This window comes from Carcharodon carcharias, chromosome 12 (genome assembly GCF_017639515.1).
Source record: "Carcharodon carcharias isolate sCarCar2 chromosome 12, sCarCar2.pri, whole genome shotgun sequence".
In the NCBI taxonomy this organism is placed as follows: domain Eukaryota; kingdom Metazoa; phylum Chordata; class Chondrichthyes; order Lamniformes; family Lamnidae; genus Carcharodon; species Carcharodon carcharias.
Genome location: NC_054478.1, coordinates 86,106,973 through 86,126,435, shown reverse-complemented (window position 1 = coordinate 86,126,435; position 19,463 = coordinate 86,106,973). Strand labels below are relative to the sequence as shown.

General features: G+C 43.5%; 1 protein-coding gene across 3 annotated transcripts in view; it reads right to left on the bottom strand.

The window, feature by feature from the left end:
- Window positions 1–19,463, bottom strand: part of osbpl6 (oxysterol binding protein-like 6) — a 172,007-nt gene that overhangs the window by 86,802 nt on the left and 65,742 nt on the right. For all 3 annotated transcript variants that reach the window (XM_041201528.1, XM_041201531.1, XM_041201530.1), the window contains exons 3-5: window positions 14,355–14,477; window positions 5,845–5,898; window positions 2,621–2,734 (exon numbers count right to left, since the gene is read on the bottom strand). In XM_041201528.1, the coding sequence (XP_041057462.1) occupies window positions 2,621–2,734; window positions 5,845–5,898; window positions 14,355–14,477 (291 nt within the window). The remainder of the gene's footprint in view (window positions 1–2,620; window positions 2,735–5,844; window positions 5,899–14,354; window positions 14,478–19,463) is intronic.

Here is a 19,463-nt window from a genome sequence, read left to right as displayed (position 1 = left end):
AAGAACTGTTTGCAAGGTGGGGGAACGGGCTGATGTGGGCAAGAGCAGGGACTGCAAGGAAGATGAGGAAACTGGTCATAGTACCGTGGTGCAGGGAGCCATTCGAGAAGGGGCGGGGGGGAAAAGGGGATGTAGTTGTAGTAAGGGACAATATAGTTAGGGGGATAGATACTGTTCTCTGAAGCTGACACCATGAGTCCTGAAGGCTGCATTGCCTCACTGGTGCCAGGGTTAAGGACATCTCCTCAGAGCTGGAGAGAAACTTGGAATGGGAGAGGAAGGATCCAGTTAGAACCATAGAAAAGTTAAGGCACAGGAAGAGGCCATTCAGCCCATTATATCTGTGCTGGCCAGGATATGAAAGGAAGGGGCAATGCGTACAAACATAAGAACAAGGTCAGAGTACGGAAAGATGGTAAAAAGATAAAATTAAAGGCTCCTTATTTGAATGTACACAGCATTTGTAACAAGATAGGTAAATTGAATTTACAAATAGAAATAAGTGAGTATGATATGATAGCCATTACACAGACATGGGGCAGAATTTTTAGGTTGGCAGGTGGGCACGTTCAGCGGGTCCAGGATCGGCTGAGGAATGGACTGCTGACCGCAATTGGCCCCTGACCACGATTTCACACTGGCTAGCTAATTAATGGCCAGCCAGCATGAAGCGTGTGCTGAAATGCTCAGCGCTGCCAGGGTGGGGGTGGGAGGAAGGCAGGCGTTGACATAAATGCGGGCGAGTGCTGGCTGAAAGCTCCTTGAAGGCAGAGAGCTGCCTCAGGGAGCGGAAGACCTGAAAACAATTAAATAAAGTTTTTAAAATCAGGAAAAAAATGACCAAGCATCACAATCAGTCACCTGAACATATACATGATAAAAATGCTGTCCAGAGGTTTTTATTTTTTTAAATTTAGTAACGGAAGTCTCATCCCGCCCTTGAAAAACGTGAAGTCTGCCTGGCCAATTCATCTTTCCGCCAACTGTAAGGTTGGATGGATCACGAAAAATCAGACACAATTGCAACTTTAATTACACTAATTGGCCTTTTAATTGTTGGCGGGCGTGCTTCTGATTTCTGCATGCGCCTGCTGACCAAAATATCATGCAAGCATGGGATGACATTGGGACGTTTGCCTGATGTCATCTCATGTGATTTCGCATCCAAGAGGGTGGGGCGCACGCCCACCCACCAACCTAAAAATTCTGCCCATGCTTGCAAAAATGACCATGGCTGGGACCTGAGTATTTGACATTCTGGAAGGGAAGAATGAAAAGAGATGGAAGTGGGGCAGCTCTGTTAATAAAGATTGAGATCAGTACAGAAGTGAGAAATGATCTTGGTTCAGAGGATCAAAATGTACAGTTCTGGTGGAGATAGAAAATAGCCAAAGTATTGGTGGGAGTAATTTAGAGGCCACGAACTGTGGTTACACAGTAGGACAGTATAATTCAAGAAATAATGGGGGCTAATAAGAAAAGTACTGCAATAATCATGGGAGGTTTTAATCTTCATATAGATTGGATACATCAAATTGGCAAAGGTAACTTGGAGGATGAATTCATAAGAGTGGATTCAGATCAGTTTCTTAGGACAATACATTCTAGAACCAACCAGGGAATAGGCTATTTTGGACCTGGTAATGTGTAATGAGCCAGGATTAATTAATGACCTGAAAGTAAATGATCCTCTTTAAAGAGCGGTCATAACATGATAGAATTTCACAATCAATGTAAGGATGAGAATTGCGGGTCTGAAACTGGAGTCTTAAACTTAAATAAAGGCAATTACAAGGGCATGAACACAGAGTTTGCTAAAGTGGACAGGGTAAATAGGTTAAAAGGTGAGATGGTAGAGAAGCAGTTGCAGACAGTTAAGGAGATATTTCATAACTCTCAACAAAGATACATTCCATTGAGAAAGAAAGACTCTACGAAAATGATACTAACTAAGGAAGTTATGGATTGCATCAAATTGAAACAAAAGGTGTACAATGCTACAAAGATGAGTGACAGACTAGAAGATTGGGAAAATCTTAGAAACCAGCAAAAGACGATTAAGCAGTTCAGAAAGGGTTCACTAGGCTGACTCCTGGGATAAAGGGGTTTTGTTTTTTGAAGAAAGATTGAACAGGTTTGACCTACACTCATTGGAGTTTCGAAGAATGAGAGGTGATCTTATTGAAACATATAAAATTCTGAGGGGACTTGACAGAGTGGATGCTGAAAGGATATTTCTCCTCAATGGGGGAGCTTAGAACTAGGAGGCACAGTTTAAAAACAAGGGGCTTCCCATTTAAGATGGAGGTGAGGAGGAATTTCTTCCCTCAGATGATTGTTAGTCTTTGGAATTCTGTTTCACAGAGAGCAGTGGAGGCTAGGTCATTGAATATGTTCAAGGCTGAGCTAGACAGATTTTTGATCTACAAGGGAGTCAAGAGTTATGGGGGCCAGGTAAGAAGGTGGAATTAAGGCCACAGTTAGATCAGCTGAGATGTTATTGAATGGTGGAGCAGGCTCAAAGGGCCATATCGCCTATTCCTGCTCCTAATTCTAATGATTTCATAATTACATACCTTTAAATGATAAATAGGTTTCTTCACTTTCAATGTTTATATACCTTTAGATGATAGATATGTTCTTCTGTGTCAAGATCTATTCTACGTCCCTTCTTTTTGATTGACATCACTGACAACCCAACATCAATGCTTCCATGAAGTTTGCCTTTTTGAATCTAAGAACAGATAATTAGGAACTGCATGGTCAGTGCACAGTATGAGTCTAGTACAAAACATACAGATCCAAAATGAACATAAATGCAGAATATCAAGATCCAATATGTTCTGTCCTAAAGAAAACTAGCCTCTTTTCATCACAGGAGTCTAAGATGACATGTAGCTCTGTCTTATGCCTGAAAAAATATTACTCTTTCTCATTCCATGATACAAATGGCTCAAATGCAATGGTGTGGTAGCCTAAAAAAATTATGATACAATAGAATGATAAAACATACATATGATATAACCTATGACAGTATTATCTCTTGACAGTTAATAAAAAAATTATGAAAGTTTTCTACTTAAGGTGTGATCACTATCCATGTTATTGATAACCTTTGAACTTAAGTTTCACTAATTTCAAATGCGACAAAACTAAAATTTATCAAAGAAAACATACATTGTTGAAAATATGACATGTTTTCCAGCAGTGCTAACAACTGCTAATAACTCTCAAAAATCTAAGGGTTCTGAAAAAGTTTTAAAAAACTGCTCATATGTGTAATTAAGTTTGGGAATTAAAATCACCATTTTCCCACAGTTATTCTTCTACCATCATTTGCTGAGTTAATAACCCACATAAATTGCAAGCAAAACCTATATACATAGTAAGATAATTATGCAGAAAAAGACCACAGGTGTATGCAGCATATCCTCCAAAATCTCCTCTAAAGTGTGTGTGGTACTAACTGCGCTTTCTCTCTTTTGTGTCAAGTCTTCATACAAACCTGCCATTATTCAGTTTGTTATTTTGTTGTCTATCCCATGTGAATCATTGTTATATGAGACAGCTTCGAATGTTTTCCTGAAATCCTTGCGGGTAACCACTACTACCTCCCTATAGATCTGCGCCCACCTCAAAAAAAAATCCAGTAAATTGGTCATGTAGAACCTTTGCCCTTCTGAAACTAGGCCCATAATCTGGCCTTGATGGTCCTCATGCAATTCATCATCAAATTCTCAAACACTTTCTCCAAAATCAAGACAAGGTACGCAGGTCAATAAATTAGAGTTGCTCCTTAATCCTTCAGATAATTATTGAGTAATATTGCTGAACTAGAGACCTAATTAGATAAATGAAACAAAATAAAAACAGCAGGGCAGGTCAAGTGTTGCAGCTTTAGAATACAGGGGCTGTGATTCATGGAAACCATATCTGCAACATGAGGAACTTTGACTCGGAGTTGATGAGCTGAAGTCTGAGCTTCGAATGCAGCAATGCATTGGTAGGGTGGAGTTACCTGGACAATTTGTTCCAAGAGGCAGTCACCCCTTAGACTAGATTCTTCCGATTTGCTCCACAGTCAGGGATGGGAAGGTGTGTCTGAGAGAGAGGCAGATATGGGGATCAAGAAAATAGAGGAGCCTCAACCCTTGCAATTGTCTAACAGGTAATCATCTCCGGATTACTACCTGAGCCATAAGCAAATTGGAATAGGATAAATAATCAGAGAGTCAAATATGTGGCTCAAAGATTGGTGTATGAGAAATGGGTTTTGATTCATGCGGCACTGGCACCAGTATTGGAGAAAAGGTGAGCTGTACCTTTAGGACAGTCTTCACCTGAACCATGCTGGGACTACTCCTGCTCCTATTTCTTATGGTTTTATTTAAAAATGAGGTCATATTTGTTATTTTCCAATCTTTCAGGATGTTATTCAATTCCAATGAGTTTGGAAGATATCAATGACATTTGCAATATCTTCAGCCAACTCCAACAGAGCTTTGAACATAAATCATCAGGGTCTTTGGCCTTGTTTACCTTCAGCTTCCTAAACTGTTCTAACATACCTTTCCATGTGATGCTAAGAGGTTTCAGTGTGTTCTCTGTGCTCTTGTTCTGCCCTCAAATCCAGCATCTTTACTACTCTCCTTTCATCAGTAAAAACCAGCACGACATAATGATATAGTAATCCTGCCATTTCCATTGTTCAGATGCCATGACACCACTGTACCCTTCACTTGCTCTTGATATATTTAAAATACTATATTATTGTACTTTATATTGTTCACCACATCCCTTCTTGCATCTCAGCAGTTTCTTGGGAGTGTCTTTACATGGTTTTATGGCTCTCCTCAGCCTATTTCTTTCCTCTACATCTCAGAATTCAATATGCCCTCTTCTTTTCCCCTACTGCCTTCCATTACTTACTTTTTAATTTATGTTGCTGGTACTCGCCTGCTTGTTTCTGGGATAAACAGTCTTTACACTGTAAAAAATATCTCCTTAAGGCACTAACACTTTTTCTCCATTTTCTCCCATTTAAATAGTTCTCATCTAATTCCTTTCACGTAGCATTTTACTTCCTTGCTATTCTGAAATCCAGATTAATAAATATTATCTATTCTGTCCTTGTGTTAATATTAAAATTAGCAATTTTGATGGCTCTCCCTTAAATATTTCCTTACTTTAACACTGCTTTATTATTCCTTCTTGATTGTCTTCTCTACTGTGAATTCTCTCACGTACTGCTTAAGAAAAGATTCTTGAACTACTTTAATAAACTTCTTCCTGCATAAATTATCCCAGCTCTAAGTCACAGTCTATGTAAGAAATATAATAATTCTCCATGATTACAGGAAGGCATTGGCACTTTTTCGAATGTCCCCATCTCCCTCCTATTTTGTGATGGTCTGTAACATAATCCTGCTACTGCCTTTTCACCTTTCTATTTCCCAGGTGCATCCAAAGACACTAACATCCAGTTCCTCTTTCTCAGCAAGTTTAATTTTGTTCCTACTGCTCAATAACATAGTGCATGAGGAATACTCACATACAATGCCACTGGTTCATCAAAATGGGATTGAAGCATCATTATACAAATCCTAGGTCTTAAAAAGTGGAATCATTCAAATTTTGTAAATTTGATTCTGTTCTCAATTCCATTATAAAATTCAGTAAATCTGTTAATATATCGGTCATCATTAAACACTATTCAACAGTGAAACTCCATTATTAACTAAATATGTTCCACCTTTTTAAGTACAATAAAATAAAATTGAAAGAGCAACAAGAGGCTACTAAGTAAATCTGAAAGGTCAACAGGCACTAAGAAGGGTTACTTACATCAATTGGTGCCTTAGAATACTTTAGCATCCCATTATCAAGGACAAAGAAGCGCTGCAACAGGATAAACTTTGATTAATAGGTTAAGATACAATTTGTAAAGTTAACTGTAATTAAATTTGTAAGGACTAAAAGTCCAAAACAATCGAATCGATGGTAGTAAAGCATTTATACAATGTCCTGCATATCCAAGTGTTTGAAGAAAAAAATGCCCTTTTTGAAGTTCATTTATATATATTTTATCATTACACTACAACTGAATGCAGATGAGAAAAAGGGGCAACTAACTAATTTCAAAATCTAGAGGTCAACTGAATCAACTCTAAATTATCTCTAGAAATCATTTTTTTAAGATTAGTACTTGAAGACAATTCTTTTGAACATATATTTTCCATGTAGGTTGGTATGGTTTCCAACTGGCTGCATTTGCTGCCAACGTCTTGCAAGTGCAGCTGTGTGCTGATGACAAGCCCGGATTAACGGCTGTCATATTTTATAGTGGGGAATGCGCAACAGGGCACATGCATGGTCATCACTGGCAGCAGGAAGAGCAGTTGTGAATTTCTATCCTGGACTGACAGTGATGGAGTTTGAAAACTCCTTTTACAGGGGGTTACAAGGGAGGGATTTGCAGACAAACTAAAATCTTGTCCTTGTGGGATATTTTACTGAAGTCATGTTGGTCGGTGTTAGATGGGGCAATATAGTCTAACACTGTAGGCTGCTGAGAGTGTTAGATGGGGCAATATAGGGCGGAATTTTCCCAGAATTGCACTAAATGCAGTAGTGGACGGGTAAAATGGAGGCGCACCCACCAACAAAAATAGCAGATTTCACGCTATATCGTCCCAAACCTGCATTATTTATTCACTTCCGCGACACACGCTGTTTCCGTGGTGAGCGGGCTCTCAATCACCCACCTGATGTCACCTCGCTGTTGCATCACGCCACCCGCCAACTTTAAAAGGCAGCCACCAGCTCACAAACCCATCGCACATCCACAGAGCCCTCATTCATTGCCAATGCAAGGGACATCACCATTCACTCTCTCACACACACCGTCATTGTCCTCATCCCATCCATGGATCCACTCACCACCCACACAGGCCAGGCATACTTATCATCTGGCCTGGCAGGTGTCCTGATATACTCTCCCCATCTCTATCCATGCTGGACAAACTGCCACACAACAGGAGGGAAAAGTTGCAGATAGATGGAGGGATGCCAGAGATCAAAGATCTGACAGAATTCGAAAACATAACCATCCAGCTGGCTGGCGATGACGGGGACCAGTCCTATGCTGACGGTGACGGTGAGGTTGGCGCTCCTCTGCCAAGTGTGGATGAGGATCCAGCAGTACAACATCCATCAGACAACCATGCCATGAATGATGTGTCCTCTTTCACAGGCCACTGCCATGCACTAATTATCTCTCCTTGCTTTCACAGGCGCACCTGCCAAACAGCCGACAGAGTCCATGACCTAGGGCCTCCAATCAAGCCCTGAAAAACCTCTGAAGAGGAATCTGAAGGCTCCCTCCTTGAATTCCTATCACAGTGCTCACCCACACCTCCACCAGCACAGAGACACACATCTCAATGGGAGCTAGCTTTAGAGTAGCCTTGGGACTACAATCTGGTGAGCAGGTCACACTTTCTGATCGACAGCAGGCAGAGGCAGAGACTTCCCAGGTCTCCGGCACACAGGACTGCTGAAGTCCAGAATGATGGAGGAGTCCATCTGTCTTCAGGCTGAGGTGATAGCATTGTACGCACCGAGGTCAACACCGGCAGGATGGCGGCTGCCATCGAGATGTAAGGTCCAGGATGTCACTCCTGCACTGATGCGCGGGTTCAACCCTACCACTGATACCATAGTTGACCTCCAACAGTGTGTACATGAGAGGGGTGCTGGGCAGCTCGATCTCACTCCAGCCACCCCTTCTGCTCACACAGTCAGCCAGGGGCTCTCAGGTGTTCATAGGTAGGAGGGTCAGCAGGTGCACACTCCAGGGCCATCCACCCAGGTGACTCTCGGAGTGACCAGCCCATCTGAATCCCCTCTTCCTCTGACCTCTACAGCTCCAGCTTCACAGGCCAAGGAAGGTGCCATTGCCACACAGGAGGACCCCGAAAGCAGGCCGGCACCCAACAAGTTTCAGCCCTCCTGGGGGCGCCCGCCGAAGTCGTCACAGTCAGCAAGCTGCTTTCACCTCTGTTGTGGATATCCAGGGAGCAGCAAGACATAGCAGCAGGATTAGGAAAGTTAGGGAAAGCAGTCACACAGCATTAATCACTTGTACATACTGTTCACTATTGTCAATATAAACTCCTAAGAATGCCTCCCTGCCTGTGGCTCTTGTTCTGATGAGCAGTGTTCATGTCACTCAGATGTGAAACGTTTCTGCACAAGATAAAAGGCAGGTGTCTCAGTCCAGGGTCTCTTCCCTGTGCTCTGTGCAGCCTTCAGGCCACAGTGATGGTCCAACCTCACACTCCCTGGAAATATTACAGATGCCTGCACCTCGGCAGTGCTGGTCATTGCTGCCAGAATGTAGTGGGCAGCACCACAGATTTCTCTCATTCTCTCTGTGTGCTCTCAGCACCTTTAAGGTGGGGCTGGCCCCCATACACCAGCATCTGTGACTAGTGATACTATGCACCAACTCCTGAAGGGCTGAGGTGCTGAAGGCTGACACAGAATCAGATGCATCTAAAGTTTAATAGCTGCGTCTTGGAGATGGCCCTGATCGTGGAGTGCAAGCGAGCTGCCCTAGGCCAGACAGGAGTTAGACATTCTCTGAGGCTACGTGAAGATCTGTGGAGTGTTCTCATCCTCCTGCGATCGAGCGACTATTAGGGCTTTTACTGCATTTCCATGAAGGGAGCATTCTCACAGAGGGTAATGGCGCTGCCATAAGCCAGACTGGAGTCTAACTTTCACAACTGCGATGTGAGGATCTATGGGGAAACCTCACTGCATATCGTCATCATCCTCCACAAATCTGGCAGCTGAGGGCCTCCTGAGCATGCCTGCCTCGTCTAGCCAGTGCGAGAGCCTCGTCCCCGTCATCGTCACCACCAACCTGGTCAGCGTCCTCCTCATTGGAGGAGACGCGCAGCATCTCCATCTCTTCCTCAGCCAGCTACTCTCTCAGTTCCACCGCTAGGTTGTAAAGGGCGCAGAAGACGACAATGATGCGTGACACCCTCTGAGGGCTGTATTACTGGGCTTCACCAGACTGGTCCAGGCACCGGAACCACATCTTCAACATCCCAATGGCCTGCTCCAACAAGTTGCGAGATGCAGCATGAGCCTCATTATAGCATCACTCTGCTGCAGTCAAGGGCTACCTACACAGGTGTCATCAGCCACGGCCTCTGCGGGTAACCCTTGTCCCCCAAGGAGCCACCCTGCAGCCTCTGTGGACCCTGCAGGGATCTGCGAGCGACTCAGGATGTAGGCGCGTGCACACTCCCTGGAAATTGTGCGCACACCTGCAGGATGCGTTTCTGGTGGTTGCACACCAGCTGCACAGTGAGTGGAAGCCCTTGTGGCTGATGAAGTTGACTGAGTGTAGTGACAGAGACATGAACACCACATGAGTGCAGTCAATTGCACCCTGTACCTGTGGGAATCCCGAGATCAGGAAGAATCCAATGGCCCTTACATCCTCGCTGTCCTGGTCCCGGGCGAAATACACAAAGTTGTTTGTCATGAAGAAGATGGTATCCGTGACCTCATGGATGCATTTGTGGGTGGTGGATTGTGAAATCCCACAGAGGTCACCTGTGGAGCCCTGAAAGGAGCTACTGGCATAGAAATTGAGTGCCGTGGTCACTTTCACAGCCACTGGCAGTGGATGCCCACCATGTCCCCTTGCTGCCAAGTCCTGCAGTAAGTGGCAGTTGTGAGGCACCAGATCCTTGGACGTGCGCGGTCGTCAGCGACACTGGTTCTCAGTCATTTGCAGGAATAGCAGGCGGCATCTACAGAACATGGGTGTTGCTAGGCGCTGACCAGCCATGGCTTGCTGTCGCTCCTGGGCCGTGTGTGCAGGAACCCATCCTACCCCCTTCTTCATTAGGTTGCTGCTCTTGCCTTTGCACAGCCAGCAGCCTCAGTCGTTCTCTCCTCCATCTTCTACAGTCTCTGTAGGCCATCAGGCATACAGCTAGGTCACTAGGATCCATGATCCTGACGTGGTCCTCCTGCAGCATGAAAGAGAGAGAGACGTGGTTATCATGACTGTACTTAACTCGTTTCCTGGCACTGTGTGATTGCCCCTTCACACTTCCTGGAGAGCACTGGTCACCCCTTGGATGGCCAGAGATGAGCGCGCTGCATGGCAAACTGGTCCAAACCGGGATGCTGAGATTGTGAGCACCTCCAGCAGTGACTGCTACATGGCCAGCATTGGCGAGGAGACTGTACAATGTGTGCAGTCTAACTGCTCCGTGGTCCAATAAAGTGGTGATGGACTCGAAGTCTGTACCGGGGGTGTGGGGTAAGCAATGGAGTGCTTGGTGGCTCTTTGGTATCTCCATGATGCTTGCACGGGTGGGCAGGCTAGGGGCCTGACCCCAATCACATCACTGTGGGTACGCCTGATCTGTCTCAGTTGCAGAGGCACGGTCAGTCTATACCGGTATCCACCCTCCCAACCCCCGGACAATGGTTGCCTCCGCAGCTGGCCAGCACTTAACCCCAGACATCCCCCCCACCTGAGCAGTCATTTCCGAGGCATCAATTGCCCCTGCCCCTTGGCGCCCCTGAGGTCTGTAAACAACAGGTGAGCTGTGGAGAACACTGCTGCTCCCTCACCTCAATTCCCCCAAAGTGAAGGTCGCCAAGTGCACGTCGCCTGTTGTGCTGTTGTGAAACATTTCGGCGCGCTTTCCCACTGACATAGATGGACAACACGGTGAGGTTCCAAGAGCTTGGTGGGATGGCCTTTTAATTATGTACCGATATATTACAATTAGCTCCCCGCCGACCGATGGCAGGAAACGTGACCAACTGTTGGTGGGCTGTGCGGACAATCGCGACCTGCCTTCACGCCGTTGTGAAGCAGGTCGCGCCATATTTTCCGCGCATGTCACAAATCACGCCTGCTGCCAGCGTGCTCAGAAAATTCCACCCATAGTCTAACGTTGTAGGTTGCTGAGTGTGTTAGATGGGGCAATATCATCTAACAGTCACATCAACCTACAATTCATTTACATTATTGTGATACTGAGACAGAGTTTAAAAACACTGACCAACATGACTGCAGTAAAATATCCCACAAGGACAGCATTTTAGTTCCCAGTCTGCAAATCCTTCCCTCCCCTTCTGCCACTCTTGAGTTGCAGGCTCCGGCAGTGATGTCATTGGGTTTTGGTGCATGCGTGAACCAGTGCGCATGCGCAGATGGGTATCGGCGGCCATGTTGCGCAGCCATATTATGTTGGCAGGAGCCACAGTGTTTCTAATTTACATCAATCACAAGGCATAAACTCAACACAACAGATTAGATTTTCACTGAGTCAAGCTGAGTCCAAAGGCCTTTAAAAATGGCAGGTGGGGCCTGATTCTGGGATTCCTGCTCCCATTCCCGATGCACAGAATAAGGGTACAGGTAGTGAGCCTGCACCCTGTATTCCCAGGCTGGTTGGTTCCATTGGGTAGGCATCTCATACCACTCCCCCACAATTTGCATGGAGTTGGGCCAGCTTCTCAAGGGCTCATAGGTCATGGCTCCTCAGAGGAATTGTGAATCATAAGCTGGATTTGGGAACCATCTGAAAGGCATGTTTAAAAGCTCTTACCCATGCTCTCACCATGCCACTTCCATGGCCCCTTAGCCAGTCTGCACTATGTACAGAGCCAAGAAATCATATAATAACAAAGGCATCTTGAAATGTTCATGGAAACCCCCATTCGGAAACCTGCTTTGAAAAAAACAGCTGTTCTTTGAAACCTTTATAAGGTTGTATCAGCTATTGCCATTCATTGTTTCAATAACAATCTTTACTTCACGCCTTTTAATCTTGTCTGAATAAACATACAGACATTACAAAAGCAGATCAAAGAAAAAATGACTTATGATGTCTGGCCACATGTTTCTGTTGATGGCCTCGGTATGAATGCTTGGCTGAGCTCCAAGACTGGTTCTGAAGAAGGGTCATACGGACTTGAAACATTAACTTGTTTCTTTCTCTCCACAGATGCTGTCAGATCTGCTGAGTTTTTCCAGCATTTTCTGCTTTTGTTTCAGATTTCCAGCATCCACAGTATTTTGCTTTTATCCAAGACTCACTAATGGATTAGTTCAGCAAAGGTCCTGTTTACACGGGCTGAAATGGAATGTTAGCTTTAATTGATTAATATCTTTATGAGGTCATAAGGGGTCAAGCTGACAAGGTGAGTGAGGGGCATGGGGGCGGCTGGGTTTCAGAGGCTGGGGGTAAAGGGAGAAGTGCGACCTTGCTGGGGCTTTCTTCAATGGTTACAAGGGACCTGCTAGGAAGGTCACTCCCCTACCCTGTGCCCGACATCAGCCTGTATAGCTAAAGCTGCCAGGCTTCCCACATGGCATGAGCCTCCTCCTGCTGCAAGTAAAATAGCAGCAGGGGCAGGATAAGGCCCTTAAGTGGCCACCACCACCCCCTTGTAAATTTTCATGCAGGTCAGGGGGCGCGGAGGCAGCAGGAAAGCCACATATTGGATTTTACCAGCATCCCTCCACCTTCAAACCTGCCGGTGGGGGAAGCATAAAATCTAGCCCAATGTGTTCAGTTCTGATCACAGGCACAAAGAGACTTTCAAAGCAGGAAGCTAGATCAGAGAAGAGTCACAAAACTAATTCCTAGGGCAGATTTTTTACTGGCATGTGGGTATGGGTTTAGATGCATGAGGGGAGTTAGTTCCCTTAAAACTGACATTGGGTAGGCATCCCAATATTATCTTTCCCTCTTCTAGGTTTTAGCAGGTTTGAAGGTGAATGGTAAAACCCCTGTGCATCTGTTGGCTATGGCATTTAAATATAGTAATAGGCAATTAAGTTCTGCTTTAACGCCAGCAGACTTATTTCCCAAGTTGACAACAAATCACCAGGGTCACCAAGGCAAGTGAACAGTGGGGAGCGCTTCTTTATTGAAGCTGACAGGCTAGGAAACCTTTGATCAATGAAACTGAAGAGCTGCTGGGTGAGAGGCTGCTGTTCAGAATTCCTTCTCAAAGAGTGCTTAAATGGTGATTTCCAACTTCTTGGAAGTTATCTCACCTGCCTTGCACTTCACTCACCTTCAATTGCATGTTTCTGCTGCCAGCCTTAACAAAGGCATGGTGGGGGGGTTTCTTCAGCGCTACCTCCTACTCTGACAAAGACCAAGAGGAGCAGCAACAACACCACCAGCAGCAGCATTGTGTTCCAAAGGGCAGAGGGGATGAACAGAAATCCAATTTGAAGGAGGCAAAATTCCAAACACAGGGTGTACAGGTAGAGGATCAGCTCTCTCGACATGGTGAGCACCAGTGCCCCAGGAGGCTCTGGATTTTATAGCAGGTCATTGCTGACATCTAAATGAATACAAGGCAAATTTAGGCATATTAAAAAGGATCAACAGATGGAACGGACTTCCAGGTGGAGCAGTGGAGATGAAAATCCTGGAGTAATATAAAAAGCAGCTGGAGGTCATGGTGGGAGGGCTTTAGGGCCCTTCTAAATGCAGAATCTGAAACGGGAAAAATGCTTTTTCCATCTGTATTTATCTTGTGATGTTATAAGAGAGAGAGGAAGGGAGGAATATAAGTGAGAAAAACACACCAAAGAAATTCAAAAATATGAAATTGTTCTATCAAAGCACTTTCCTTATTCTTGTCTTTTTATTGTTCATAACCACTTCCTTTACTGCACTTCAGCTAATTTTGTTGCTTCTCCTTTTCATTTTTACATTTTTCTCTTTTGGTCAATTTTCAAACAGGGAAGTATGGAGAGACAACATTGGGTTGGGTGTACAGATTAAATTAAATACCAGGGGACAATGGAGCTGGAAAACAGATTCAGTTAAAATAGTTTAATGCCAGAAGGACATATACACCAAACCAGTGTATAATGCAACATCCTGATTGTATAAACTCATTTTCCTGAATCTATGATATTATTTGCAAAATCATCTCTCAATTGTACAACAGGCAATAATCCACATGAGAACATTTCCTAAAATGACAATTACAAGTAATGTAAATCGCTATAGACCACAATTAGAAGTAGAGGCGTTAATCATACAAATCAAAGATCCTTGATTGGTAAGGGGATCAAAGGTTACGGGCAGAAGGCGGGAGAACGGGGTTGAGAAACTTATCAGCCATGATTGAATGGAGGGGCAGACTCGATGGGCCGAATGGCCTAATTTCTGCTCCTATGTCTTATTATCTTAAGATTCTATTCAAAATTAATTTGTAATATCAAGCATCAAAGATCGATAAATTTTCCTGTCTTGAGAACGAACTTATCTGACACTTACCTTATGCCAACCTTTTAAGGGCCATTTTCGTTTCTTCAACATGAATCCTTCATGTTTATCTGGTTTCTGCACATTGGTCTGCCCGCTTTTTAATCCTTCAATGATTTCCCAGTTGTCACCATCCTGCAAATTTTGACAAAGACAATTATTCTGTAATAAAGCAATTTTAAGATAAACCCTTGTAAATGAGAAAGCACACAATATTCACGAGTTTCCAAATAACACTGTCAATTGCTTTCACTGACTTATTATTTACAGAGATTGAAATGGAGCAAGAGGAAGTAGCTTACATGGCAGGGAAGGATCTGTATTCTCTATTCACTTCATGGAGCTGTATAAACATACTTAAAATTAATTGCCATTTGTTTATTATTTAACACCATCATGTTCCATCTTTCATATTAAGCTCTTTGGGGTACATTTTAACTCTGGATGGAAACACATCCTAGTACTACCAGGCCATCTGAGAGACAGTGAGGAGTCCCAGTCAATTTCAACACCAACAATTTTCATTTTTATATCACCTTTAATGTTGCAAAACATCTCTGGGGACCTGGCAGATGGTGAAATTTGAATACAATAAAAATTAAAAGCCTGAAGATCCACAAAACCCAGCTGGTTCACTAGTGCCCTTTAGGGAAGGACATCTGCCATCCTTATCTGGCCTACATGTGATTGGCTTTTAAATGTCCTCAATAAATGCTGGCCTAGCAGCAGTGCCCACATCCCATGAAAGAATTTTTAAAAAAGATATTTAGGTCAGGTGAGCTTTTGTCAAAAAAGTAGGTTTTAAGGAACATCTAACTTGAGTAGATGGTGGAAGAGGGGTGATGAAGTTTAAGGAGGGAATTCCAATGCTAATAGCCTAGGCAAATGAATATATGGCCTCCTATGATGGAGCGACAAAAACCTAGGATATGCAAGAGGCCAGAATTAGAGGAGTCAGAGGTCTCAGATGGTTGTAGAGTTGTAGGAAATTACAGAGATTGGAAACATGGAGGGGTTTGGAAACAAGGGTAAGAATTCTAAAATGGAGTTCTAGGAGCCACTGCAGGTCAGCAAGCACAAGGGTGATGCACGGAACTTAATTTTTGTGGGTTGTGAATGGACCTGTTGGAATGAAAGTTTGGAAGGGTAGAAATTGCGGAGGTGCTGACTGTAATCTTCCAGTCCTCTTTAGATATTGGGTGCTGCCAGAGAACTAAAGAATTGCAGATATTATATTCCTGTTAAAAAAATAATGGTGTAAGGATAAACGAGGCCAGTTAGTTTAAACTTGGCGGTGAAAAAGCTTTTAAAAACTATAATCCGGGACAAATAAACAGTCACCTGACAAGTGTTGATGAATTAAGGAAAGCCTGCAATGATTTTTACTAATTTAACTGAGTTTTTTGATGAGGTCAACAGAGAATGTTGATGAGGGTAGCACAGCTGATATGACTTGTCAGCAAAGCTGAAGCCTGTGGAATAAAAGGGACAGGGACAGCACAGATGCAAAGTCAACTGAGTGACAGTGGTGAACGGTTGTTTTTCAAACTGGAGGAAAGTTTACAGAGAGGTTCATCATGGTTGGTTATATGTAAATGACTTCATCTTGGGTACAAAGGGCAGAACTTCAAAATTTGCAGATGACACAAAACTTCGAATTATTGCGAACTGCGATAAGGATACTGATAGGTTTCAAGAGGACATAGGCAGGCGCCTGCCTATATGACAGATGAAATTTAATACAGGGAAGTGTGAGGTGATACATTTTGGTAGGAGGAATGAGGAGAGGCAATATAAACTGTAGGGCACAATTTTAAAAGGAATGCAAGAACATAGAAGCCTGGGGAGAAATGTACACAAATCATTGAAGATTGCAGGGCAGGTTGAGAAGGTGGTTAAAAAGGCAGAGGGGAGCTTGGGCTTTAGAAATGGAGGCATGAAGTACAAAAGCAAGGAAGTTATGGTGAATCTTTATAAAGCACTGGCTCAGCCTCAACTGGAGCAGTGTGTTCAACTCTGGATATCCACATTAGGAAGGATGTAAAGGCTTTAGAGAGAGTACAGAAAAGATTTGCGAGAATGGTTACAGGGATGAGGGACTTCAGTTACATGGATACATTGGAGATGCTGGGATTGTTCTCCTTAGAAAAGAGAAGATTGAAAGGAGATTTGATAGAGGTTTTAAAAATCATGGGGGGGGGGGGGGGGGGTGGGTGGTGTCTGGACAGAAAATGTTCCCACTGGCAGAAGAGTCAAGAATCAGGGGACACAGATTTAAAATTATTAGCAAAATAACCAAACACAAAATGGGGAGTGCTCTGCCTGAAAGGATGGTAGAGGCAGATTTAATCATGGCTTTCAAAAAGCAACAGGATAAGCACCTGAAGGGGAAAAAAAAATCAGGGCTACAGAAAAAGGGTGCAGGGAGTGAAAGGGTGCAGGGGGTGAAACTAGTCAAGTTGTTTTTGCAGAGCTGGCATGGGCTTCACAGGCCAAATGGCCTCTCTTTGTGTTGTTATGATTTTATGATTCTAACGTCGGTTCTTTTATCTCTTTTCCCTCCACCTAGGGCCCCAGTCACTCCTTCCAGGTGAAACAAGGGTTTACTTTCAATTTAATCTACTGCATTCACTGCAATCTCCTCTGCACTGAGGAAACCAAACACAGATTGGGTGATCACATTGCCCAACATTCTGTTCAGTGCATGAGTATGAACCTGAGCTCTGGTCATTTGCAATTTTAATTCTCCCCACTGCTCCCACTCTGACCTCTCTCTCTTGGGCCTCAAACATGGTTCTAGTAATATTTAACAGAAGCTCAAGAAACAGTAACGCATGTTTTGATTAGGCACTTAATAGCCTATCTCATCCAACAATGAATTCTTATATTTCAGGCCATAAACACTGTTTCCATTTTGTCAGATAGCTGTTGCCACTTACATCTCTCCCAGGCCCATAGCAGTTTAAATCTGGCACCAACTCAAGGGAATCTCCAGGCATGGCATTCAACAACAGTGGTGTCATTAAGTAGGTAAGTAGCCAATCACATTGAAAAATCTCACACAGGCAGCATGCCAGGAAGTGAAAAGCACTGATTATCCTTCATTTTTTAAACATCAGAGAGCAAAATAAAGGGTGGAACGTACACATGGAATTAAAGTATAAGGCGAAATATTAAATGAACTTGTAAAAAAAATAAAATCTGGAATTTAAAATAATGGAGAAATTTAGTATTCCACAAATAAGCAATTAGCTTTTGACTGCTAGGGAGATTGTTCATTCATAATTATTAACTTAGTAAACAGCTAAAAGCCAAGTTATTCACCTCATTCAATAAGATGCATTTTGTCAAGGGTTTTACAGAAAGACTAACTGCATCAAATTGGGAGTTCTAATTGATTGCAGTCAGGGGAAATTCATAGGCGCACCCTAAGGAGAAGCACAGAATAATTGACAGCAACTTCTGGATCTCCGTGTTTAACTGCACATGCTCAAACTCCAGGGCCAGAATATTGCCGTCAGCGTGCGGGGGTGGGCCTGACATGTTAAGGCCTATTAAGGCCATTTAAAAGAAATTAAAGTTGTTGACAACGCTGCCCGTCCAACCTTAAGGTTGGTGGGCAGGCGAAGAGCCCAAGCAGCCTTCACGTTTTTCAAAAAACCTCATCCAAGGACAGGATGAGGTTTCCTGAAGGTTTAATTAAATAAATAAGTAAATTTTGCTAAATTGACAAACATGTCCTAGCTCATGTGACACTGTCACATGGGGTACATGTTTAAATCAATTTTTACATCATTTATTAAAATGTTTTATTCTCTATTCAATCTCTAGGCAGCTCCAGGCCCCGGACTCTCCATCCTCCCCCCGCCCGCACAGGTAGCACTGAGCACTACCAGCTGCACGTTACGCTGGGTGGGCCTTAATTGGCCCGCCCGTGTAAAATGGCAGCGCACAGCTCTGCGCCTGCCCCCACCCGCCCAACATAGGTAAGATTCAGCCCCAGAAGTTGCTTTCAGTCTCAGATGAGAACCAACAGTGAACAGTTTTGCCATCATTACCACCACAAAATCCAGGCTTTAATCATTCTAACCCACAACCCTATCACAGACCTTTCCTTATGTTCTTTCTCTCAATCTCTCACTTTCCCTGACTGCATTTGCTTAAAACTTGTTACAGCTCCAACATTTTTTTCCAGGTTTGATGAAAGGTCATCAACCTAAAATGTTACCTCTGTTTCTCTCTCCACAGATATTGGGTAAGTGCAGCATTTTTTGGTTTTATTTGAGGTTTCTTGTATCTGCAGTGATTTTGTTCTTATTATAAATGAAGTTCATCCTGTAAGAATCCTGCAATACTAGTTATACTGTATTTTGGTTATAAGGTGTATTGTATTTTATTTACCTATTTATTTTAAAGCCATAACATCAACCAAATAGACTATTCACTATTGATTTCCATCACTTATAAAATACAACACTGGTACCAGCACAAGCATGGTAAGAGAACACGAACTATAAATCTTATAAATTTGACAAGTTACATGTGCAATTTAGAAAAAAGCCAATCAGTAATACATGTTCACAGTGATCAACTGTATATCAAAAGTAGCCACCATACCTGCAGTTAAGTGCAGTTACCTGCACTTCATAACAGTGGTTTCTACTGCAGTCCCTGGATACAGAGACAAGGTTAGTTGCAAAATAGCTGACTGGCTGCTTGTAAAGCAGTCATAATTTATTTCACTGATCTTGGTATGTATTGCACTTTCAAATTTCGAAATCTAAATGCTGCTAAAGAAAAACATTCTCGCAACAGTGGAGAGGCATGCATGCTGTCCCAATAGATGGAGGGTCACACGACATGGTGGATTACTGATCTTGGGCACACTACTGTGGGAGGTGCTGGATGCATGTGGTTCTCCCAAACACAGAGAGCTAGCAAGCTGCAGCACATAAGCTGTGTTTCAGTATAAAGAAGTAGCCTATCCCAGAAAGATCCTAATTTTTTGAATGATTGTTTTATGGTGGGAAGTTGGGGAGTGGGGTTGGGATGTGGGTGATGTTGTTAAATATTGGTCACAAATACTTACAGGGAGACTGGTAAATTATTAGCTCTAACAGT